Source organism: Hippichthys cyanospilos, chromosome 3, assembly GCF_059441005.1.
Source record: "Hippichthys cyanospilos isolate Australia breed blue-spotted pipefish chromosome 3, RoL_Hcya_1.0, whole genome shotgun sequence".
In the NCBI taxonomy this organism is placed as follows: Eukaryota; Metazoa; Chordata; class Actinopteri; order Syngnathiformes; family Syngnathidae; genus Hippichthys; species Hippichthys cyanospilos.
The window spans coordinates 11,491,473-11,518,077 of NC_142371.1; the positions used below are offsets into that span (position 1 = coordinate 11,491,473).

Sequence of the window (26,605 nt, forward strand, 5' to 3'; positions counted from 1 at the left end):
AATTCAATGCAGAATGTTCTCTCCAGTATTCCAAATAAAATGACATGGAGGTTATACAGTGCGCTGAAGTTGATGCAGCTGCTGCCTCAGATTTTGGAATCGTCTGTTCACACAATGTTCCCCATCCTGGTCGGGGATAGCAGGATAGGTTAAGTAAGTATCAATGAGCTGCACCCTTGTAAAACATTACAATAAAAGGAACTGTACCAGAAAACACAACAACTACAACAGCCAAAAAAAATGTAATCAGTTCAACTTTTATTGAGACATTTTGCTAGATTTGACTGGAAGGCAAGTTTTCTTACATGTCCATTAGTGTAGAGCGGTCTCCACACAGTCTCGATAAATAGCTTTGAGTGTATTCTTTTTTTTTTTCTCTGTCTAGTCTATGTTGTTGTAGCCTGTTAGCTTGAGACAACTGAAATGTAAAACTATAAAATAAGTTAGACTACTTGGGAATTGTGCCACAACATACCAGATGAAAAGGACAAATGTTTTCGTTTTGGGAGGAAGCAACATGCTGCCAGTGTCTCATATCAGTTTCAGCCAATTACCAGACCCAAACTTGAAAGGGGCAAAGAACAAAACAAACCAATCTGAGGTTAAATTTCACTTTAAGTCTATTTGAGCTGCTATATGGCTCCAAGAGCATGTGGCCATCCAAAGGATGAAGAGGGAAGGTCTTGGTGGAGGACATCTAGGACATGGTTATCTGCATAGATTCCAGCATCTCTTCCACTGCCTTTACAGAACACTTGCTCTCCTTGGACCCACGACCAGCCAGCTGCATGTCAGAAGAAGGTACAAAAGAACCAGAATAGGAAGAAAATGGCCGGAAAGAGGGTATTCAAGTTAATGGGCCTTAATAAAACAAAACCTCACACATGCAATTAGAAACATGAACAAAAGCGCACGTGTGCACACTTTAATAACATCAGAAACATCCCTGTTCTAATTTAACTATATGTCATCATTTTACTTGGGCTACTTGTTAGGCAATCCGTTAAGGTCATGTAGACACTCTAATAGGAAAGTTGCATAAATGCTATTTTATTTGTGCTTTGTGTGTTAGTTTCAAAGAAGAATCAGTCCTCGACTCCTCTTTCAAGGCCTCCAGTCTTTGCGCACACAAATTTCTGCACTGTCTTAATAGGGCTGAAGATTGAAATTCAAAATGCAGACATAATTACTCATCCATAAACAGTGTAGATGAGCATCGTTTTTTTCAACCCAATTAAACTTGTCCTGCTGACTGGGCATGTTCTCAAAGAATAGGAAACGATTATGTCAACATCCTTAACCTGCGGGCATCCTTAACTCCGGGATAGAGGGAAAGGGTCAGGCAATTAAATCCAATTTACTCACTAATCAAAGACTGCAGTGTGATGCATGTTCAATCCAATGCGTTTCTTGCTCATGTTTTGTCATTTGGGACCTAGCAAAGCAATTGTATATTGACATTTGTGAACTTGGTGCTTTGCCAGTCACTGTTTTCCAACCACAGCCTAATGAATACTTTGATTTAATGGCATTACTTTATGAAGGCGAACAACAACAATTTCTGGCTGTTCTAAACTAGTTCTTATGCTATCTTCACACCAAACGCAGGGTTTGGACACATCCAGAGAAGAGATAGCAAATTTATAGGTAGAACGATGCTGAATTTTGAATTGCCAGGCAGGAGGTCAAGAGGAAGACCAAAAAGGAGGTTTATAGATGTCATGTAAAAGGACATGAAGATAGTTGGAGTGAGAAGATGATGCAAGAGACAGGCTTAGATGGAGGCAGTTGATTTGCTGTGTGGGGTGCTCAAATCGGGTCAGAGAGAGCACCTATCCAGCCGTTTTCAGGGCTAAAATTTTTAAAACTTTTTATTGAACCACAATTCAAAAGCAATGCCTGTTTGTCAAGGGTACTTTTCCAGTATATTTATTTATTGTGTGTTTGTCAGTTTCAAGTTACTTGAGCAGACATTAATTATAGGTTTTTCTTTCAAACATAGTGGCATACACCAATAATTATGTCAATTTATGAAAATACGTACAGTATATTAGAGAACATAAATAGTCATTCAAATTTGTTAGGCCAGCAAAGAAAAGCATTTCAAATAAAAGCACATCATGTTCCTTTTCCTTTTTTGCTTTAATATTTAAAGTGGTTAGAGTTTTTTTTTTAACTGCATGTATAAAACCATTTGGCTCGGTGGAGGGCCTGTGGAACCTAACACTAACAAGAAAATCATTTGTCTTTGAAAATTAAAAAAGTTTTGCCAAAATGTTACAAGTCCCAAAAGTTTGTTTTAAAAAGGGGAAAAAATGCATTTCCATAGACTATTGATTTTCTTGTGGCCTGATAAACTTTCAAAACAACATGAATCTGTGTATTGCTGCAATTCTTTCCCATTGTTGAGCCAATAAGAATTACGTAATCTAATGAGGAAACTTTGTAATGAATTGCAGACACCAATATCACCCAGAACACTGCTCCTTTCCAACTGCGCACACAAGAAAATGGCAATTCATGTATTGCGTTTTTCTCAAGACACTTTACACTGGACTACTCATTTACCTCCTGACGTGGCATTAAAAGAAACATGGGGGTTCACGGTTGAGTATCTAGCTCAAGGATAGCTAGACATGGTCAAGACGCCCGGTGATCCAACTCGGACTTCATGGGTTGGGAGACAACCATTTTAACATCCAATGGCCCAATGGTCAAGTGCCCTTTGCCCTAAGTATTCTTGTTGACTGGCTGCTGCCGGCAGCTGAGGAGATTCTGTGTTGTGTGTGTGTGTGTGTGTGTTTTTTTTTTTTTAAACACCTGCTGCTGGGTGAGTTCAACCAATATACCTCATTCGGGCTGTGTGCCTCCATTTGGCCATGCCTGGCCTTCACAGTACTCATTCATTTATTTAAGCCCTTAGTTATGCTCAAGCATTAGAAAACAGGAACTGTCACTGAACTAACAATTTCCATGGCCTTAGGTTTTTTCCCTCTCTTTAGCAAAACTTCATCATAAACAGAGCAGTTGGCTAAGGTGTACAACTGGCTCCAAAATTTCCAAGTGTGACTCATTCAGTTGGATTTAGGGTTTGTTGTAATGATCATTGAATTTCATCGCCTCGATGCATATGCGGCATAACTGCGGATCTGAGTCAATTATCTCCCCAGCCTGAAGTGTGACAACTATTTTCAAACAGGCACAGTAGACAAGATAACTCTGCACCAATATTTAGCTTCATATTAAAGAATTATGACGTAGCAGTGGTTTTGAAACTATAAAGCCTTTCGGCTGTTGGACTTCTTTTAATGCCCCGTCGCCTACAGCACACGTGCCTTAGGTCTTTAACGTCAATTGAGCGCAGAGCTAATGACATTTTTTTTCCGTTAAGAAATGTGACCCTGCCGATTTGAATTCCTGCAGACGTTTGCTCTCATGTGCAATCACCTGCCCACCTTTATTTTATTGAAGTATGACAAAAACCAGGTACCAAAGCCCAATAAATATGGAAGACTGACACGAAAAATGCTCTAAAGGAGTCATCAATCAGCAAGCACAAACCCGCAGCAGCCCGCAGCTGTCTAACAGAGGCCCACACTGTGACTCCATTTAAAAAGATCTGCTGTCCTTATATGGGAAGTGAGGAAGAAATAATAAAGACAATACTTCCACCTTGTCATTTAATTTGCTTCTAACAGCCATGGGGGGAAAAAAAAGAAGTATTTTTTACATACACATGCATATACACAGGTGTACTGATACTATATGAGCCCAAATATTACATGAGCAAATGTATTTAAAAATGATCGTAAGCAGCAGAGAGGCAGAACACTTGAAATCATGTTTCATCAAGAACACAAAAAGCATGTTTTAACACTGAGACCACTGCCTCTTAAAAGGGGCTCAAGTATTTGCAACTTCAACCAGAACTCAAGTATGAGATGGAACGAGAAAATACAATTGGGCACTTTTGCAGTGTATGGTTTCCTGATATTTATTACAACATTTGGGCCCTGTTCTGTATCAAGTCATTTTAGATGGTTGTGAAACTACAAGCATCCAAGCATTTTTGGCGACATAAATAAACTATTGTAATTGCGTTCATCTGCAATCAATTACCCAGGAGGAAATCTCCCTCCACTTGCTAGCTATTCAAATGAAAATTGCATTGCAGTCATTCAGGAAAATTGAGGTAGGGGATGAAGTCAAATGCGTACATTTTCACAACATAACAGTGAAACATTCACTGATTATGACTAGATGAGTGTGTGAGCATGCCAATGTATTAAACTAAATTTCACCGGCCTTTATAACCCTCTGAAGATATTTGTGACTACGGTTTTAGCAGAACTTAGACATTTGGAGATACTGTCTCTTACAAAAGTAAGGTTAAGAGTTAGGAAGTCCAGCTTTTATTTCATGATACTTACATCTGATTGTGTTAAACAAGTCGCATCTTTTAACCGAAGCCACCCACTTTTCAAGAGAGAAAAACTATTGAAACACAGACTATTAATATAAAATGAATAACAATTATTTAGTTGCATTACTTGCAATAACTGTGTCAAGCCGGCGACCCATTGACTTCAACAAACTGTTTCAATTTTCTTTTGAAGTGCCTTTCCAGACCTTTACTTCACCTTCAATCAAATTAAAAGCTAAAGAAATAAATCAACATTCATAAATATTGACTGCCTCGCTTTTCAGCTCTACGTACTATCTATATGGCAATGTAGAGATTGGCAATTTTTGGAAGGTGACATTTGAAACGAAAGGTATCATATTTTCTAGACCAAAAGGCACATTGGATATAAATAGGACAAACTGAGGGAGGAAAAAAAAGGGTCAAAGAGAAAAATCTGGTAGCTGAACGGGCAATTTAAATCAGGAGACTTGTTAAAATGTGATCTGTAGGAATGCTGTCAAGCTGTGAGCATCAAACTGTGCAGAGACATTTACAACTATCTACGTATGCTTTTGTTCTGTGTTGCAAATAAACAAACAATAAAATAAATACAAGACTTATTCTTGCAAGTACCACACAGACCAAACCCAACCGTAAGGAACAGGGAGCCTACAGAGCAATGGCTGCAACAACTCTGTGATTGCTCACACAATGAAGCTAGATGTTAAAAGCACGCCCAATAGGAATTCTGGATCTCTTCAGTGATTGGCAACTTAGTTTAGGTTCAACAAGCTGGACAAATTATAAAATGTGTTGTGAGGGATACTTTTTGGTTCTACAAAACAGTGGCTGTGAACAGGATTCAGTCACAATATAGCCGGTCTTTGCACTTAATGCCGTGAAGTCCTAACGTAATGACAGCTGTGTTTTCATAGCTTTGGAAAGAAAAACACAAGTATGGGCCTTTAAAAAAAAAAAAAAAAAAAAAGAGGGAATATTTTTGTGTTCGTTGCGGTCCATTGCAGAGCTCATTGATCATGCCACCTGGGGGGATGTCGGAGTTTCCTCATAGGAAACCAATTGTCAATGGGGTGGGGTTGGTGCTGTAGGCTTTTTTTTGTCAAGGAGGGCAGTGCAGAGATTTTATTTTTTATTTTTTAACAGCTCGGGAGGCATTTGTCAAAGGGATTGCAAAAGTTACTGACCAAGATTCATGATCGGAAGATCACGATCTTCATTTCCACACTGCCCCGATTCTTGATTCCCCTTTCTTATCACGGCAGATAACGAATAATGATGCAAGTAAGGTATACACCCTTGATGTCACTAACCTTATAGGCTCTGTTTATTTGATTGCCAGCCCAGGCAGAATACTTTATGTTGTCCTTTTTCACCTTGGCACTAACCTTTGGACTGGCAGCTATGTGACTTGCAGACTAGATGGAGAAAAAAGAACAAGAGAACAAAGGATGTCATATCAATAAAACTTAGAATAAATTGCAGCATAATACTTTGTAATAAAGTTTTCCATCTTCTTAATCAACCTCACTAACAGCAATTTGAAAGGGGGAAAAAAAGAAAGCCTTGCCTGAGATTGGAAAATGAGTTAATGGCAAGGAAATACAGGAGAATTTTACATGCCTTATTTGCACAACATCGATTCATGCGACCGGATGTCAGAGAAAACTTTGCATGCAACATACTGTATTTTGTCACATAAAATATTAGGCATAATGTGAATTAGGGCTGAGCAATACATCATTTTGTGACCAAAATTACAATCTCATAAAACACGATTTTAGGATCGTCAAAGCTGTGTTTTATTCATTTATTTTTAAACGGCTCCTGTGCACGGGCTCACCAATCAGGGGGATCCTTCTGTGGCATGGTCAAACTTACCTGCACGCAACTAGTTTAAGAAAACAAACAAAAAAAGTCTACGGCACTGTCATCCGTACTCCCAGACGCAATTTCTTTCACGCAAGGCACTAACATAGTCCAATATGCATTTAGAGGATGTCACAGATTTGTAACTCTGTGCGCAGCAGATGGAATAGGCTGCATGAATGTTATTTCGCTCTTTCATGGTCTCAAATAAAACTGCCTTCCTAAGAAGCAGCACTTTAACCAAGGGCAAATGAGCTTTGCAAATCATACTAATTTCTAATGACAGGTGCAGCGTTGAGAAAGACCCAAGTATGAAACCAGAAAGATTACATATCGAAACATAAATTGACAGCTACATCAGCAACTGAGCAAATGCAAGAACAACAATAACCTCATGGACAACATCAGTCGTGATGAAGAGCTCAAGGTCAAAAGTAAAATAACTAGCAGCATATTTCTATTATCACAACGTACAGGGTTTTGAGATTTTTTAAATAATATCAAACAATATTTTGTTGAGGAACAGTTTTTTTTTCCCTATTTTTACAAAAGAAAAAAAAGATTTAAGGAAATGCTATGTCCAATTGCAAAGTAATGAAACACACTGAGAAGGATGAATATACTTTCTGACCCTTAACATTTTTTTTTCACTTCATAAACATTTTCCTGATTAAAAAATGTGATCAGAATGCTTCCATGATGACGTTTACATTCACCATTAAAATGGTCATAATTTATGTAAATGTTTCATTAATTAATTAAAAGTGTCATCGATTAAATGTTTCATTAATTCATTAAGTGCCATTAGGGAAATAAATGTTTCCTTGATTAAATAAAGGATTTAATTAATGTAACATTAATTGAACTAATTAAATGCTTCATTAATTAAGTGTATTTCATGAAATGTTTCATTAATAACATATGTCATTACTTAATTAAAAGTGACATTAATGAAATAATACACTTCTTTAATTAAATAAAAGATTTAATGAATGAAACATTCATGGAATTAATGAAACAATTAATGAACCATTTCATTGATGAAAATGAAACATTTCATTAATGACAATTAATGAAGCATTTCATTATTTAATAACACTTTAATCAATGACTGGTACATTTATTGACTGAATTTTGGCACTTTCGATCCTCCATAGGTCTTGCCTGAGTTGAAACATTTTAAAAACGATTAAACAAGATAGCCTCTGTCAGAGATTTTTTTTGTGTGTGTTTGCATTATTAGAGCAAAAGCTTTTCATGTTTTCTTGGTATCATGACATGTTCTGTCATGTTTTTAATTGTTACTTTGTGATTATTGCACTTAAGCCTGATTTGAAATAGAAAAAAAAATGATACATTTGAAAATGCAATGTCAGTAAAATACCCCCCCTCCAACTTGTTCAGTTCTAAAGTGAACCACTGTCTGCATCACTTGACAGCTCCCCTCCAATGTGCCTGCCATCATTTCCACACAGCTCACCAAAATGGTTTACCTGGTTTGCCGCTTAAAGCCCTAAACCAGAATGCTAAAATTGTAATTACGGTACATACCAATGTTTTTTTTGTTTGTTTTTGATTTGTTTTTTTAATAAAATGGCTTTGGGTTGCGTAGATCTGTTCTTTTTTTTTTTTTTTAACTCAACGGAAAGCTCAATTTAGATGAGGTCAACCCAGACAGGCTATCCCTATATGACAAAGTGCACACTATTATGGTGGGGAATCCCCACACGTGTTGTAAATAACTTAGCCGCAGCTGAACTGTGGTCAGTCCTACCAGTTTGTCTGTGGAATTGTTGAAGTTGGTACAAGCTAGTGAATGTTCCGTGCACTTTCATTGACCTTCTTGCACCTGTCAAAGACGTGGACCAGCAAGACATTGTGACAAAAGCACTGAAATAATTTTTCACCCTAAATACTCAGTTAAGACCAAAATGTTGCCGAATAACTTGTCAGGAAATTATGAGGTCTGCTCTGTCTTCGGGCAAACGTACATTTTAAAGGAAGCAAATGTCTCCATTTAGCCCAACTCTATTCCTAATACTTGTTGCTGAGTCTTCTGACAGTTTCAGAAGTGTGCAGCTTTAAATTGTTTGGATTATGTGAAGAATGCCAGTGCTGCACAAGGAAAACAGAAGGGCTTTCTGTGTTAGACCTGCTTCCCATGTGCACCTCTAATTCCAAGCACCCATTCGTTTGTGTTCTTATGTCAGGTCTCACTTTCAGATGATGCATTGGCTATAGCAAACAACATCCGGTTTAAACAAATGAAATTACCAGTAGGCTGTTCGGACAAAACTACAATCAAAGTGCCACCTGGTTGGATCATTTTCCCAGAGGTTCCTGCTTTCTCTTTCAAACCATGACTACTTTATTTACTTAAGTCGTCATCATCATAAAACAGTTCCCGACAAGGGGGTATTATTACATAAAGAGTTCCACTGGGGAAGACTTTCCAATGCTTGCGTTCACCATCTGAGTCAGCAATGAGGTGACCTGTCTGAGAGCCCCTTCTTCCCCTCTAAAAAGATGTCCACACATACACCGGTGGATACATTAACTTGCATGGTACTTGGCAGACCTAGTGGCTAGCCTCAACACTGACAAACCACAAAGCTACAAAAAAGGCTATTTTTGTTTCTTATGTCCTGTTTTCTATCTCATTTTCTCCCCATGCAAAGAAGTACTCACCATATACAGACCAAACAATGCTCTCATGTTTCTGTTGTTCAGCCTCAGAGCCTGGGCAAAATACTTTCGAGACAGCTCTAGGTTTTCCAGGCCTCCCTGAGTATACTTCACCTGTGAGGAAAACATTGTTAAAATAAGCTGTGCATAGTAGTTGTATCATTATATAGTAACGGCAGTGTGACAGAGAGTAAACAATTCTTTCAGGGGGCATTATTGTTTGAAACAAAGCAAAAACATCCGCCCCCTTGGTGTTGGTGAGGAAACGATCCTCACAGAAATGCAATCTTTATTCCAAAGTTTGCCTTTGTTTCATGACAGATGTCCAAATGATTACCTACCTCAGCATACTGCTCACAATACAAGTGATTGTGAGGATTGCTCATCATCAGCTCCTCAAGGCAAAATGCAGCTTTTCCATAACTGTGAAAGATATTAGCACAATTGATAGACAGTAGCTGTGGGTCTGACAATTTTTAGATTTTTAAAGTCAAGTCAAACTTATTTATATGGCCCCAAATCACCACAGTCTCAAAGGGCTTCACAGGTTAAGAGAAATCACAGATAGCATCATCCAAAACATCATAAATACACAACAGCCTTCCCTGAACAAATTTCCCAGAAGAGGAAGGAAAAACTCCAAAACCCCTATTTGGGAAAAATTAGAAACATTCAGAAGGGACTGCAGCTGGGAGGAACCCGCTTCCAGGCTCAAACTTAAATTGTGAAGCAACAACATACAGATACAAACTGAAATGACCAATGTTATCTTGACATAGACATAGGCATTTGTTATAGAAATAATAATAATGATGAATAATGCATCACTTTTATATATTGCTTTTCCAAACATTCAATGTGTCTTTGATACCTTATCCGTGCACTAAGACACTGTCTAGATAACTTCAGTAATTATTTACCATCTAGGAAAAAACACATTTAACCTTGTGGCGTGCGTTTTTTTTGGTGACACATTACATGTCAGTGTACATTATTTGTACGTGAACTTGAAGTGTGATAACGCAGTCATTCATGAATATTTTTTGACTTACAACCACTCAAAATGTTCAGTGGCATCAGACCTATCCATACACATATAGTTTTTCATTTATTTATTCCTCCTCCCACCCCTTAGGACAGTACAAGTCCTAAAAGTGACTATAAAGAAAACTAACCGAACTGTATCTATATATACATACAATTTCTAGGTGAATATTTCATATGGTCTAATTAGATCTTTGAATTACCGTAAATTCCGGACTATAAACCGGTATTTATTTCCAAAACTTTCAACCCTGCGGGTTATTCAGTGATGCGGCCAATTTATTTAATTTTTCTAATGGCCGCTAGGGGCGCTCGAGTAGAAAAGGTAACATTAAGACCGGTGGAATATATGCGTCGAGGAAGACTGCAACTTCCTGTCTTGTGCATAAATTAAATTAGCGTGAATACCCTCATCATGGAAAATGCAAAAAGAAAGGCATATTACGCAGGACAAACTCCATTCCAGCTGTGATTCCTGGGGCCACAACGAAGTATTTGCAGCCGCTTGACATTAGTGTGAATCGTGCATTTAAAGTGGCGCTCCGTGTTGGATGGGAGAATTGGATGACAAGGGAGTGTGTGACGACGTCTATATAACAGTTTCATTCCGACACTGAGAAAGATGACTTTGATGGCTTCAGTTCAAAGGAGGAAGATGAAGACGGCTTACCGTGATTTTAACCAGTATGTTCTTTTACCAGACCTGTTTTACCAGACCTGTTATACTGTGTTACTAGCGTGTTGCTACCATGCCGCTAGCGTGTTCCTACCATGTTGCTAGCATGTTGCTACCATGTTGCTACCATTTTACTGCCCTGTCACAGGCACCGTTTGGGAAGAAAGTTATATTATTATTGTTAGGTTATATAATTAAAACTTTGAAAACTCTCTCTGTGTACCGTCTTTCTTTGTAAATATGTTTACATGTTTTAATGTGGGCACATGCGGCTTGTATGCAGGTGCGGCTTGTGTATGTACAAAATTGGTTTTCCTCTAAAATGTAGTGGGTTGCGGCTTATAATCAGGTGCGCTCTATAGTCCGGAAATTACGGTAGTCAAAAAATAGTGAAATTTTTTTTTTTCAATCCACATCAATTCTTTTGACAGTAGCAGTTTCCCCAGAAACCTCACACACTTCATGTCACTGTACATTATTTGGACGTGAACTTGAAGTATGATAACTCAGTCATTTATGAATATTTTTTGACTTCCAACCAGTCAAAATGTTCAGTGGCATCAGACCTATTCATACGTATGCAGTGTATAATGTATTTATTTATTCCTCCCGCCCTTTAGGACAGTACAAGTCCGAAAAGTAACTACAAACACAAATGAACTGTATATATTTATATAAATACTTTAAATTCCCAGGTGAATATTTCATATGGCCTCATTGGAGCTTTGAATTAGTCAAAAAGTGGTAACAATACGTGCCAATTTTTTTGACAGGAGCATTTTCCCCCAAAACCTCACAAAATTCATGTCAAGGGTACTTTATTTGGACGTGAAATAAAAGTGTGATAACTCAGTCATTTATGAAGATTTTTTTTTTTTTACTTCCAACCACTCAAAATGTTCAGTGGAAACAGGCCTATCCATACATATGTACATTGTAAGTTATTTATTTACCCCAGCCTTAGAACAATAAAAAGTCATAAAAAACTGGTTGTATGAAGAGAACTAATTGTATTGTATTTATACAAACACAAACTTTTTTTTCCAAGCTCTGCAGCCAGGGAGAACAATGTAAAAAAAAAAATGACAATAGATTATATATATATATATATATCTATTGTCACCATGTGGCCGTCTAGATTATTGCATAGTCACAACACCACTCTCATGCCAACATTTGGTTCGCGCTGAGCCCCTGGAGCCTTCCCGGTGTATACCTCCAAATTCAGCACGTAGGAGGTGAGGACATTACACGCTGCCCACACTTTCAGCCCCTACTTGGCAGGCTTGCTTGGTAGGTATTGTTTGAACGAGCAGCGGCTCCAAAACGAGACCAGCTGCTCGTCCATGTAGATGTCCCTGCCGGGGTAAAACATAATCTGCAGGCGGCTCTACCACTTGATCCACACATCCTGGATCGGTACAAGCTTGCTCAGATGATGAAGTTATGGCCGGTGCAACATGTCATCAAAGCGCAGGGCTCTGTTGATCAGGTCTAACTCAGGTCTAACTTGAAGACAGATATCGTCATCAAGACAACATCGGACTCAGTTCCTTGTCCCACAGGGTTTTTTTTTTTTAAGACTCGTCTTTTGATTTTTACATTTCAGCTAAAATGAGAAGTCCGCAGTTTGCACGGAGTGGCTGTGCGGTGATCGTGGTCCAGCGTTCTCTGCTCTTGTAAATTAGTCATTGCGACTATGTGGTTAATAATTCCGTTGATAAAAAAAATACATTGAATGCGGTGACGGGGTTACTGATGCGTGCAATGGCGTACGAAGTTGCCCCGGGTTTGGGCAGTGTCTGAAGCACAAAGCGGCCGGCCACTTAGTCTGATGGACACCACATGATTTTTTTTAGCGCCCGGATGAACACGCCCACAAATACTTTTGCTGTGCTATGAAGTACATACGCAAATTCAAGTTCATAACACTAGATTTTGCAATAGCAAGGTACGCGAGCGACAAATCTTTTGCATTGCTTTGCAGAAGTTTCGGCAATGCAATACAAAACAATTGCCGTGCGCGTGCATGAGCGTCTACGCGCGCATGCACGCGCATCCGCGTGTGCATGCGCATCCACACGTGCAGTGTGCGCCACACGACGTGCAATACCAGCAATCACCGTCAAGCGTCACGGGACTGCAGTCAGACTGCAATTCTGCAGTCTGTGGTTAGCAGGCAAAATTATAATTTGGGCTTTGTCGCCACCAGCTGGTGTAGTGGTGTAAACACTCAAAAAAACTTAGCATACAGTTGACTCTACGGCACTGAAGAGACAAATACCAAAATTCCGGGAAATGCAGTGAAATACACCAGGTTTATGATATATGAAAAATTATGAATTATAATGGATGTCTATACGTCCAAATAATGTAGGTTGCATGTTTTGAATAAAGTATGTGGTTGGCTCTCAAACGCAACAAGATATAAATCACAGCACAATGCCATTTTGAACATTTACATGTTTTCAAACCCAGGGCAAATTTGAGCTCCCAAGTGTTTATGCGCTCTCTTTGATTGAAAATGCAAACAATGTGAAAATGTACATAATATGTACCTGCATGCCACAAGGGTTAACTTGAAGGTGATTTCACACTTTACTAGCACGCTATGAACATACAACATCTAAAAACGTTTTCTTTTAATGTTACAAGAGAACCATAATATTCATGTTTACATATGAGGGACATACCAGATTGTTGTGGCCATTGCTAAAAAGGAACGGAAGTCAAGAAGAACTGGCCAATTGTGGATATTTGAGCCACAAAGGACCTGTGATTTAGAAAAGACGTAGAAAAGACGAATATTGAAAGCTTTTGTAGCCTTCAACAAAAACTTGGAGTGAATAACATTGAAGAAAATTGACTAAAACACTTGACTTTAAAGGCTTCTTAAGACGCAGATGTCGCCCACAAACATCAGTGGCTTGATCAGCAAATTTGTATGCCCCGCTGCCAATTCGCTGTCTAACCTGTAAAGACTTCGACAGCATCCTTTCTCATCACACCTCTTCAGTTTTGCCATTCACTTAGTATTAATTAGGCCCATATTATACAGAACATTCTTAAACATGCTATGCAAATACTTTTCTGCGATGAATTTATGTTCTGAATTAACTATTTCAGTGCCTAGCGTTATCTGAGAGGGCAACCCCGTGTGCTAGCTGGTTTCAAGCATTCTGACGTATCTTTCAAGGCTAACAGAATGTTGTATTCTATGACTATGTGGACATTGGTCGTACCAACTGAAAAATTGGATTTCGTTCTTTACCAAGAAAAAGAAAGTAAGGTTCAACCTCAGGCTGCACGATTTTCTAATTTTAATCGCGATCACGATATTGGCTGCCACGATTAATTAAGATGAAAATCGGCGACATTAAAATCTAAAAAGCTGCCTACCAGCACAAGTCAAATCAAGCACTTTCAGTCATCCTACCACCAGGGGGCAAAGGCAAGATTAAGACATCATTAAGCTTAAGAAATAGCAAGCGAGCAAATCCTGCAAGCGCGTCCCCAGCTTGGTTTATGCTTGACGAGCACCACAAGTTTGATGCAGCTCCACGTGTTAAGATGACGTCTTTTCGGCAACCACGCCACTTCATGCGGTGTCCGCGCTAGCCAGATTTTCCGCAACACACACCTTCTAAAATGTCCGTACCCCGTGAAAGCGCTGGACAGAAAACATGTCGGAATTGAACTGTTGCTTATTGGTGGTCGCCGGTGAGCAAGAAAAGAGGCGAGAAGTCGAGAGCGGGACGCGATGACAACGCTGAAGTTGGTTTCACTGGCGCGCTCCGGAGATATCGGGTTTCAATTCTACCTTAAAAGCCTTTAGATGACAATGTTCACCTCATGTTTGCATGCCAAAAGCTTCTGCCTTTCTCAGCCCCTAGTATACCGTACTTCAAGTGATTCTAGTACTTTTGCTCTAGTTTTCTTGAAAAAAACTTTAAGGCTGTTGTAGGACCTTAAAGGGTCTGTTGTAGTATATGATTGGTTCTATGTAGGCTTCAGTTTTTTCAATGGTCTGCACTCGGCAAGTTTTTGCCAAAATTATTTACTTTATTTATTTTAGTGTATTATTATTGTTTTTAAGTATAAATAATAAGTAATCAGCAATAACCGTAAACGTAATATTGACCAAAATAATCGTGATTATTATTTTGGCCATCATTGTGCAGCCCTAATTCTTCCTTATTCTAGCTATTTAGGACTAAAGGAGAAAATAAGCTTTTTATGTGTGAAGATGTGTTTTCTGCATAGTGACTTTAACACAAATACTTTTGGTAACATCTGAAACAACTCAACAGTCCTTCCCTGTGATAAAACAAACAAAAACAGTGAAAATGTGTTTTTGATGGCCAAATAATAGTTTGAATATGGATATACGTATATAACTATTACAACAGTGCTTGATTGTAATGATATTAAGAAGAGTGTTGGCCATGAGTGTCATTAATCCTTTATTAAAAAAAAAAAAAAAAAAAAAAAAACGTAGTTAAGAATTTTTGTCATGATTGTTGTCAAGTATTTTACATGACAAAAATTCTCGTCCATAACACTGAAAGAGTGAATAGGATTAGGCATACAAACAAAGTGCTTGTCTTGTTTTTTACTCATTATTGGGACACCTATACACTTTGTATTGCGGCATTCATAGATTGGAATTTTATGCAAGCTGGTGCTGCCTGCAACAGCTAAGAGCATCCAGACTTACCTATCAACGAATCTGCGTCAAGGGCACACCCTTCAAGAGGCAATAAGGACCAAATATGGCTGCCGTCAAGGTGTCAATGTAACTAAAATACTAACTCTAACCGTGTCGATTTCCCTTCTGAGCTCTGGTACATGACATGAGAAACAGCATTATCAAATAAAGAAATACTTGAATGACATCAATTTGAATCATCATCAAGTTGAATCCACCTGTTTTTATTGACAAGGAAAAGAGGAAAACTACCTGTCGTCAGACTAAAAACCTGAGACACTCCACATATGGTGAATAAAAAAAAAAAAACACAAAAGAAAAAAATAATGGGATTAAAAGTTTTGAACATACAGTGTGCAGCCATGTCACGAAAGCATCACATCAAACACCCATCAATTTCACTCATGAATATTCCCAATTAAGCCGGGACACTAAGTATTGCAAAATTTCTCAAGATCAAAAGAAGTGAGAAAATTAAAAGACTTTAAATGCCCCCTATCATCTGAGATATATGCAAATTACACTAAAACAAAATTTGATTTGATTAAGCTGCCATCTATTACTTCACAGTGTTTTACTGATATTTGAGTCTTTGTCATATACACCAGTGGTGGTAAATTACATTGTGTAGCCCCAGCTTGTGAAGGGCGGCCGTGGTATCATTTCAGTATTAGTATTTACAGATATTGCAGCAAGAAAGTTATTATTGTGACGTACAAATCTATTTATTGGAGTTTGAGCTGAATTTCTTCAAGGACATCAATGAATACAATAGCAAAGAACTGCAAAAAATAAACCTTGACTGAGACGTGCCATTTCATTCATGCTTTACATTATAGTGTGAAATAAGGTATAAGTAGGACTTCCCAGATTTAACTGTCACAACAGCTATTTCAAGCCTGCCGTAGTAACTGGCTGAAAGATTAACAGCATAGGCAGAGGAAAGGAAGGTGGGAACAGAGAATGAAAAAAAAAAAAACAGAGGGAGGGGGTTTCACAAAAAAAGGACATCAGAGGGCTCAGAAAGTTGGGGGCTGCTTACAATTACCACTTCCTCACCATAAATACTTTCAGATGTGCTTGTGCAGTGGTCCTGGCTTACAACGGAGTCTGTTCCATTAGCCCCAATAAGAAGTTTGTAACAGGGCCAGACTCTTACCTCTTCATATTTTTGCTAAGCCATCTCAACCAGCTACTCTCCATGGCTGCCCTGAAGCTCACGCAACACCAGAGATAATAAGCAAGACAGTAAGCCTAGTAATTCTTTTGGAGGTGAATAGAACAGTTACCCATACATTTACCCTATTTATTTAATTTTAAAAAATGCATTTAGATTATACAGTACTGTTTGTGGTACAATAATAATAATAATAATAATAATAATAATAATAATCTGTTTTGTTATACCTGAATGAACTTTCACATGTACAATGAATGTCTTATTAAGGTAATTGACGGCAAAAGTGGCTAAAATATTTTAGATTTTTGTTGATAATCCATAAACAGCTTATCAGGCTATATGCAGGAAATTATGTTCTTTAATATATACTTTTATAGATATAATGCTTCATCTTGTGATAAGATTTATGACCAGTTTTTAAATTTGCTCAAAGATCAGCCCCAAAAATCCTGAATGCGTCTATTTCAGACGACCGCATTTTTCAGGCTTTAAACCGCAACTTTTTCCTCGTTTTGAGCCCTGCACCTTATAGTCCAGTGTCTTATCTGTGTTTTATTTATTATTATTATTATTATTATTATCATTATTAATATTATTATTTTGCTAGTCACCAACAAGCAAATGTGGGTATCTGTTCGAGGTGTCAATTTATGGAACAACTAACAAATAGAACGGAAAGATGTCAATCAATGGCTATGCTCAAAAAGAGTTAAAACAATATTTTATATATATATATATATATATATATATATAAATTTAATCAGAGAATGTATACAATTTTGGGGTAGATTTGTGCAGTTTAAATTTGCAATGTGTTTTTATGTTCACTAAAATAATCTATCAAACAAAGGTAGATAAAGATGCTATTGAAGTATTGAATTCGTATTCTGTTCGTGTTGAAAATACCCATCCACCCATTTTCTATAAATATGTTGGAACTAAATATGCAGGCATGTTCAGTCTGTTAAAGAGAGGATGTTGCTGTTGGCAATTACAAAAAAAATTAAATAATAAAAAACCGAATCAACTTCCACGCACCATATCTCATTTTATTACCTGCGGCTTATTTTCCAGTTCGGCTTATCCGTGACAAAATTCTTTTTTTTGGCTCATACTTTGCTGCTGTGGCTTATATACTGGTGTGGCTTATCGTCCAGAAAATACGGTAGTTATTTTCAATGGCATTCTATTCAATGTCACTCTCCACACTTTTCTTGATACATAGGGTACGATACAATCAAGGAAGTAAGGATGTAATTATAAATGGGATTAAAAGTTGATTCAATAAATTACACCTTTAGCTTTTGTCATGTTGTTTTTTTTTTTTGTATATGCAACACGTACTATCCAAATTTGGCTGAAAGAAACAAGTCATTAACATCAAACTGGTATACATCTCTATCTGCTGTATAGAGTCTATTGGATATATTTTGATGTGTGCTATATGATTGATTCAAGGGAACAATGATTTAAAAATGCAACTACTTGATTCGATTTATATAATTAACAAATGACACGTGTTTAATAAAACCCTGCCTACCTTTCTTTTCAATGCCAATGATCTCCTAGCCGTAGTATGGAGGTTAACAGTCTCTTTTTTGGGCACAATCTGTATTTCCTTTAACAAGACTCCATTACAACACTCCATACCAGAATGTGATGAGCGGAATAATTTTTTTCTCCATCATCAAGCACTACCCTCCCTGGCCCCCTTTCAACTGTTCCTTTTCCTCCATTTCAATTCCCCACAGTGTAAGTTGTACAAACTGGATTCGGTTGAAGTTGGGAAATTGTGTTAAATGTTAAATAAAAAATACAACAATTTGAAAATCCTTCTCAACGCATGTTCAATTGAATACAATTCAAACTGATAAACTTAATTGTTTTTTGCCAAATAATAGAATTTTTTGGCAGCAACACATCCAGAAGAAGTTGGGAAAGGGCATGTTTACCACTTCGTTACATCACCTTTACTTTTAATAACACTCAATAAACGTTTTGGAAGAGAGAAGACTAATTCTCTAAGCTTCTCATGCGGAATTCTTTCCCATTTTGCTTGATGAACCGCTTCAGTTGTTCAACAGTTCAGGGTCTTCTCTGTCATATTTTACGCTTCATAATGCGCCACACATTTTCAATGGGAGACAGGTCTGGTCTGTAAGCAGGCCAGGGGAGAACATGGACTCTTTTACTTCAAAGCCATGCTGTTGTAACACATGCAGAATGTGGCTTGGCGTTATCTTGCTGAAATAAGCAGCGGCATCCATAAAAAGGACATCGCTTGGATGGCAGCATATGTTGCTCCAAAAACTGTATGTATTTATTCTGTATGTATTATACTCTGTATGTAGTGTATTCAAATGAATATGGGTTGAGAAGGATTTTCAAATTGCTGTATTTTGTTTTTATTTACATTTTACACAATTTCCCAACTTCGACCGAATCCGGTTTGTATTAAAGTGGCACTATAGATTATTTGGTCGCCGTTTACTGGTGTTGTGAAAGGAGCATGCGGCACTACGACGTCTTGGAGAGACCATAATTTAAAAGCATACACCACGCGAGCAAATTCAAATAAAATCCGCCATCAGTGCATAGTAGCCAGGAACCTAAAAACTTTGGCAAATATGTCAACACTGGTTAGTTACCCCGGGTGTCCGCCAACTTAAAGAAAATGAAAATAACTCTTACCAGTCTTAGAATGCAGGACAGCGATCCAGGCACACGAGGATTATCAACAAAACGCATGCAGTGATAGAAAGAATCAACGGCCTAAGGTGAATTATTCTTGTATCTCAAATGTCTTTGCTGGTGGGTTTTTTTTATGTTTCGTGCGTGAGTACAAAAGTGTACAATAACCTTTCATTCTAACTCCGAAACTGATCATTGATCCTTGTGCATGTCATGAAACTTGTGCTGCGTCTCCTTTTATTTATGATTGGCAAACAAACCACCTATTTCCATTTTTTCACCCTTTTTTATTCACGATTGACATACACACCAGAAACCTGCTCGGCTGCACACCCGAAAACAAACTGGCATCTAAAACATGATTTGAATTACATTGGCCAAAGTCCTCCTCCTTCGCTTTTTGAAGAAACAAGAAAAATGACTGCCCCCATCTGGGTGGGTGGCACTCCCCAAGTAATATAAATAGCGATTACTAGACCTACAAATATATATAAAAAATATGTGCTGGTTGGATAGAACACATTTATTTACACCTTATTGAATTTTATAGTGGATTTTCAAAATGATTAACGGTCTAAATGTTACATACTGTCACTTCAAAAGGGCCAGGCTTAGCTTGGCAAAGATAATCAACCCATATTCAATTGAATACACTACAAAGACAACATATTTAATGTTCAAACAGATAAACATATTTGTTTTTTGCCAAATAATAATTAACTTAGAATTTCATGGCTGCAACAAGTCCATGCACGTGCACACACACACAAACACACATAGCTATACTTGTGGGGGCACATATTGACATAATGGATATCCTAGCCCCTAACCCTTACCCTAAATTCAACCCTATTTAAACCGATACTCTAAAAGCAAGAGTTGACCCTCAAACAGAGGTCAAGAATTAAGAGTTAAGAATTCACAAACAGAATAATATACCACATTTCGAAAATGTGTAATATTGACTGAGTAATGGATAACTGTACTCTTCAAATGTGATGTACTCGCTTAAGTTGAACACGTCAACGCTGAAAATAATGTATACATTTCCAGGTTATTGTGAGAGGGTTTATTTATCTTATTTGCATTAGTCTTTTGGTTTTTTTGTTGTTTTTTTCCCCCTCAGAGGAAAATATGTGCCACCATCCTCTCCTGAGCAAGCAAGTTCCCTCTCTTTCTGTCTGTCTGGAAAAAAAGGGATGATAATGCCATGCCATCCGGAACAAGAGGATGGGAAGTGAGGAGTTTTCAAAACCACAATAAAGAAAACAATGAAAAAGAAATTGACACTCCTGGAGATAAAGGGTGGAAGGGAAATTTTTGTGTTTGGATAAACTAGGAGATAATCCGCTCACCCCTGGTCCTCCAGCTAAGATAGCTATAAAGCCTCCCCTACAAAAGCTTGAAATCTTCAATTAAAAGGCATATTACCATGCTGCACATTCCACACACCAGAGCAACCAAGACATCACTGAGCCAACACATGCAACCGCACACAGAGTAAAACTACAAATAATACTTCAAGGGGACACATATTAGTGCTTGTTCAAATGCTGTTGTCCATCTAGCCACTCACCTTGGTAACAAATGTGTCAATGAGGACACGTACGTATGTAGGTGGCAACTTAAAACTGTAATCCTATTAAAGTTATAATACACAACAAACATAGGCAGGGCAATTCAAACCCCTGGCTGAGAAAGCCTTACATTCCTCCAATATCCTCATTTAATGCCTTCTAAAGTTTCATATCTAGCATCGGTATTGTGAATTAAACCTGAAGTGAACCACCTATCTAATGTGGCTCACCTATTTCGTATTTTATCCCTTGAATCAGGGGTGCTCAATGAGTCGACCACGGTTGACCGCCTAGTAATTGTTGGTCGCCCACATCGCACTACATGGGGGGAGGGAAAAAAAAAAAACTCAAAAGAACAATGTTTACACTCAATGCTGTTCACTCTGGGACGTAAAGTTTATCAAGGATACCGAATACCGTTGAATTTAACAAATTAAACGTACCAAGGCCGTTTGTTTTGTACATTGTACGTTATGGTAACGTTTTTTTTGAAGCATTGGTTGGATTTTTCACAATGTTTTACTATTATACAGTGGATTGGCAGGCACCGCATTCTTCCATATGTCTCATTGAACATCTGGGCTAGCAGGCAAAAAAAAAAAAAAAAAAAGTAAATAGAACTCGTGCTGTAGTTACTGCCCAGTAAATGTCTATATCCTGCCCGAAAGGAGAAGCAAGGAGCGCTGCAAGCCTGAGTAAGCTGAAGGAGTCATTCTCTTGTGGCAGTTTGAATCTACGGATATGAGTGACACAGCCATCTGAAAGAGTATTCCCAACTGCTGGGGGACATATTAACACAGTCTAGATCACAGGTGTCGAAGTCCAGTCCTTGAGGGTCGGCATCCTACATGTTTTCAAACCTTTTCTATCAAAAACACCTGATTAAAATGATACGGATCATTTTAAAGCTCCTGCAGAGCTTGCTAATTGGGTAAAGAAAACCGAAAAACGTGCAGGATACGGCCCTTGAGGACTGGAGTTCGACACCTATGGTCTAGAACAGGGGTCGGCAACCCGCGGCTCTCGAGCCGCATGCGGCTCTTTAGTGGTGTCCTAGTGGCTCCCTGGAGCTTTTTCAAAAATGATTGAAAATGGAAAAAGATAGGGGAGAAAAATATTTTTTTTGTTTTAATGTGGTTTCTGTAGGGGGACAAACATGACAAAAACATTCTTAACATTTTCCAATGTTGTAAAAATTAGTAAAATAAATATTACATTTCAACATTTCTGTCAACGAAGAATTACGTCATAGCCTGAGACACACGTTTACGTTAGCTAGCAGGGCGGGATGCTAGGCAAGTGGCAGTTGTAAACAAACCGGCGGCCATGAGCAATGGATCCCAAAGGGGAAAAGAGAAAAATAACAGAGGAGAACAGACAGTTCAACATTTCCTGGACCGAATCATTTGCATTCGTTGCCAATGCAGAAGGATTGCCTGAATGCTTGCTCTGTAGCGAGAAGTTGTCAAATAACAAAAATAGCAACGTCTTCGCCAATATACATATACAACATATATATATATATATATATATATATATATATATATATATATATATATATATATATATATATATATATATATAATTTATTTATTTATTTTTTTTAAACCAAAGATTGCCCAATATACAGCAATACGTATCGCAATATACCTTGGCTGTATCGCAATAAATCGCGAATACCCAATACCCAGCCCTGTGAATTTGTTTTTTAATGATGAAATTTTTATTGGGGAAGTGCAGATCAGTTGTTCTTTGAAATAAAATGTGGGATATCAAGCAATGTATGAAACGAACAGCATTGACACACTTTTATTTTGAAGTTACTCCGGGAAAAAAGGTTGTGACAATGATCTACGTGTCATCAACTCGATTATCTTTACCTCACGGCGTTCCCAGCATTCTATGTAAACAAAGCAGTCATCTTTTTTTTCTCCATTGACATTATTTTCTTTCACGCAATCAAATCAAACATTGCAGACGAAGCTGTCAAAAATGTTCGGTAAGTAGTCAAGTTTTGCGGAGTAAAAGAGTAGATGGACGATGATTAATATTTTGATGTTAAAAAAAAAAAAAAAAAAAAAAAAAAAAGATGCATCTGGTGGACATAGGTTGATTTGAAAGTATGCTTCCCCCGCAACAATTATATGTTGAGGATGCAGGGACGCAGTGAAATGAGAGCACTGTCAACCATTATTTCGCAGCTAATGTAACGACCGTTATCCAAGAGGGGCCCATGTAGCTCCATCCTTGTATGGCAATTACTTCCATTTATTCTAAATGTACTATTTTTTCCATGATGGTGAAGTGTGGGCCTATGGCACGGTGATGAAAACGCTTGTTTGTGCTTTCTAATTGAAATCACAAGTATATCAAAAATTACTTCTGTAAAAAGCAGATGTACTTACTCATGTTCATTTATGTAGAGTTCTGACAACTCATGCCAGGCTTCCTGATCACCAACAAACCTGTGAACACAGAGAGACCACTGTGTGTCAGCCATACTGGACAATAAGCCGCAGGTAATAACAGATCTTCACGCAGATCTTTAGGCAAAAAGATGGTATGTGAAGTTTATCATTTTTTTTTAGGTTTTTTTTTTTTTTTTTAATTGTCTGCCAACAGCAACATTCTCTCTTTAACAGACTGAACATGCATACATATAATAACAACATACATACAGTATATATATATATATATATATATATATATATATATATATATATATATATATATATATATATATACACTGTATGTACGTATATATATATATATATATATATATATATATATATATATATATATATATATATATATATATATATATACACACACACACACACATACATACACATCCAGAGAAGCATGCCCTATACCGTATACTTACAACTATATGAATGATTTGAGGGGACTTACTGCTCTAAGTACTCATTGAGCTCCCGGATTGCTTCAGGGCTCCTACCCTGGGCCTTCAAGATAGAAATCTTGCGTTTTCTTGCAGCCTGAAGAATAAAACGTTAACAGGATTTAGCTCAGAGTATTTGTCTTAAAGGCTGTGTCGATGATTGGTTGTATGAGTTCTGTGTTCTTTACAGAATAATTTACAGTATTCGTCTCAGAACGATGAATTACATCGTCATCATCTGAATTACATCATCACCAGTCAACAGTCATGAAGACAGTTAGGGAAAAAACAGATTAACATTTTAAAGTGTATTTATTTAAAAAACAACACAGTCTTAAAATGAAGAAGCCAACCAAGAGATTCAAGGACAAATTGGCATTGTCTGATAAATGATTTTACAATCAAAGAATCATCACAGAACCATTTGGGGGAAATAGTACACGACCCTAAACCCAAATGCCTGCTGGCATGGCAAGCATATAGGACTTATGTTGTCCAATTTACATCAGCATGAAAATGCTTTCCACTTGATTCCACTTGCGGAATTGACTTAAAGGTGGATTAAATTCTCATCAATCTGAATCAAATTATTACTTCCACTGCTCTGACTTTTCCATTGTTTTACCTACGTTACCCTCCTCCTTATGTTTGGGAGTTAAACAAAAAAATAACAGGAAGCTCTCCCCTGCCACATCTTACTTTATTCATGGACTGGCACTTCAACAAGGGGGGCTTCCTCTGCTTCATTCACTGCCAAAGCTAGTGGGAGCAATGCTTAAGTCATGGCAAAAACAATCCACTTTTATATGGACCTGCAAAGGCACACACAGTCCCAACTGGCTTACTCAATTCCAATGAAGTTGTAATATGTAAAACAAATAAAAGCAGAATATAATGATTGACACATTCTTTTCAACCTATATTCAATTGCTTACACAACAAGACAAGATACTTTATTTTAGTAAATATTCACCTTTTCTGGCAAATATTATTCATTCGGAATTTGAAGACCAAAAAGCTGGAACAGGGGCGTCTTTACTGCTGTCAAATCACCTTTCCTTTTGACATCATGAAAAAGCTTGTTAGAAGTACGTCTGTCACAATTGAGTCTTTTTAAAATTGATTATTCCATAAAAATATGAACAGCATGAGACGTGATTGTCAAACTGTAATTGATGCTCAAGGGCACATGGCGATATTGAGACATTTAAATTTCTTGTTGGGGCGTAACTATCATTGTTGTTACCTTTTGTTTCAATAAATGTTTTGGGATTAGAAAAATCACCTGTGGATCCTTCTACTTAAATGTCTTCCTTTCATGATATGATATCACTGTAGCATGAACCTTATTGCATTTTCCATACATTTTCACCTGAAGGCTCTCTAAATATTAAAGTAACTCCACTTGACAAAACAGCTATTAGGGCTGTGCAAAAATCGAAAAGGGGATTTGAGCAGAAATGAAAAAGTGGGCAAACAAATCCTAATTTATGTCCGGATCAGAATTACTCTTGTAAAACTCCTTTGTATACTCCTACTGTCCCTTTAATGGAGCGCTCAATACATAGGTACATGGGAAGTGTACATGAGGCATGTGGGAGCAAGCAGGTTTTTTAATCCCCTCAACCTGGAATTGAAATGCCACTCAAATTTACAAGACCCTGCAATTTCACTAGGTTTTTGCCACGGACAATGAAAGTTAAAAAGCAATGGTATGGATAAAAAATGGATACTGTTCTGGTTAAAAGAAATAAAAAAACCTTGAGCAATTTTTGTTGATTCAACAATTTTGGTTAATGGGTACCACATATACTCCACAGCCTGTAATTACAACAGCTCACTTTCCAATCTCTGCTTTGCATGCTGGCATGCTTTGCAAGTCTTCCTTGTGGTCACCAATTTTCCGTCATTTCTCAGGCCCATTCCCAGCTAACTCCTGAACCTGCAGGAGAAATTGCATGCCATAGTTCTTGCCCATGATAAGTGACTGGACAATGAAGCTTATCATGCAGCACCACTGTCACAAAGGCAAAGGATGGTGGGGAACAGTCGATGGTTAACACCACCAAACAGAGGACCAATTATCTTTTGTGTTCCATCCCAACCCCAGTACTGAGCGATAGCTTGCGTTCACAAGGGTGGTATTTATATCAAAAGTAGTTTACCATGCACTTTTGAAAAGATGATTCTGGAATACCCAAAATTTCTTTGACATGTGCCTTTCCCGCATAACCGAAACTTAATGTAAATATAACGATTTTGAGGTTTGTCGAAGTACTTCCTGGCAAGGTCCAGCCTTGCCTTTCTATTCTTCTTAAGCCAATGATTGATTTGCACCTTTGTGTACATGTTGGCATGTCTTTAACATTCACTCTTGTTTTCCAGGTTTCTTCAAATGATCAGACTCATCATCAGGCTTTTGCTCAGCTTGATCATGACCTGATCATTTGAATCGGGTGTATCGGGGAAAGAAACCTGGAAAACATGCAGGACAGCGGCCCTCAAGGATTGAGTTTGGAGACGCCTGCTTTAAAACATTGTTTCATCAAAACACAATCAGTTTTAAATGCTGTTAAAGGACTAACAAACTGAACATCAATTACACAGTCATTTCATGAAATGGTAGAACGCTTCAGTATTAGCTCTAGCCGCTAACTGTATACATGGAGCTTTCAAACAGTCATACATTTCAAACTAACAGAAAAAAAGTGATTCAATGCAGTAAACATGCAGTAAACAGATAACTGCAAATGTATAAATGGTGTGGGTTTCCTACCAATCTATAGAAGCTGAGACATCGAAAAAAATGATGGTGGTGAAATTTATATTTATTTCATTACAATATGGTTC

The 26,605-nt window shown here is 37.7% G+C and overlaps 1 protein-coding gene across 1 annotated transcript in view; it reads right to left on the reverse strand.

Annotated features, from left to right (window-relative positions):
* Positions 1 to 241: 241 nt before the first annotated feature.
* The window catches only part of emc2 (ER membrane protein complex subunit 2), a 39,665-nt gene continuing 13,301 nt past the window's right edge, over positions 242 to 26,605 (reverse strand). The window contains exons 6-11 of the mRNA XM_088410992.1: positions 23,767 to 23,852; positions 23,259 to 23,318; positions 9,319 to 9,400; positions 8,981 to 9,091; positions 5,737 to 5,841; positions 242 to 784 (exon numbers count right to left, since the gene is read on the reverse strand). Of these exons, the coding sequence (XP_088267118.1) occupies positions 698 to 784; positions 5,737 to 5,841; positions 8,981 to 9,091; positions 9,319 to 9,400; positions 23,259 to 23,318; positions 23,767 to 23,852 (531 nt within the window). The 3' untranslated portion in view covers positions 242 to 697. The remainder of the gene's footprint in view (positions 785 to 5,736; positions 5,842 to 8,980; positions 9,092 to 9,318; positions 9,401 to 23,258; positions 23,319 to 23,766; positions 23,853 to 26,605) is intronic.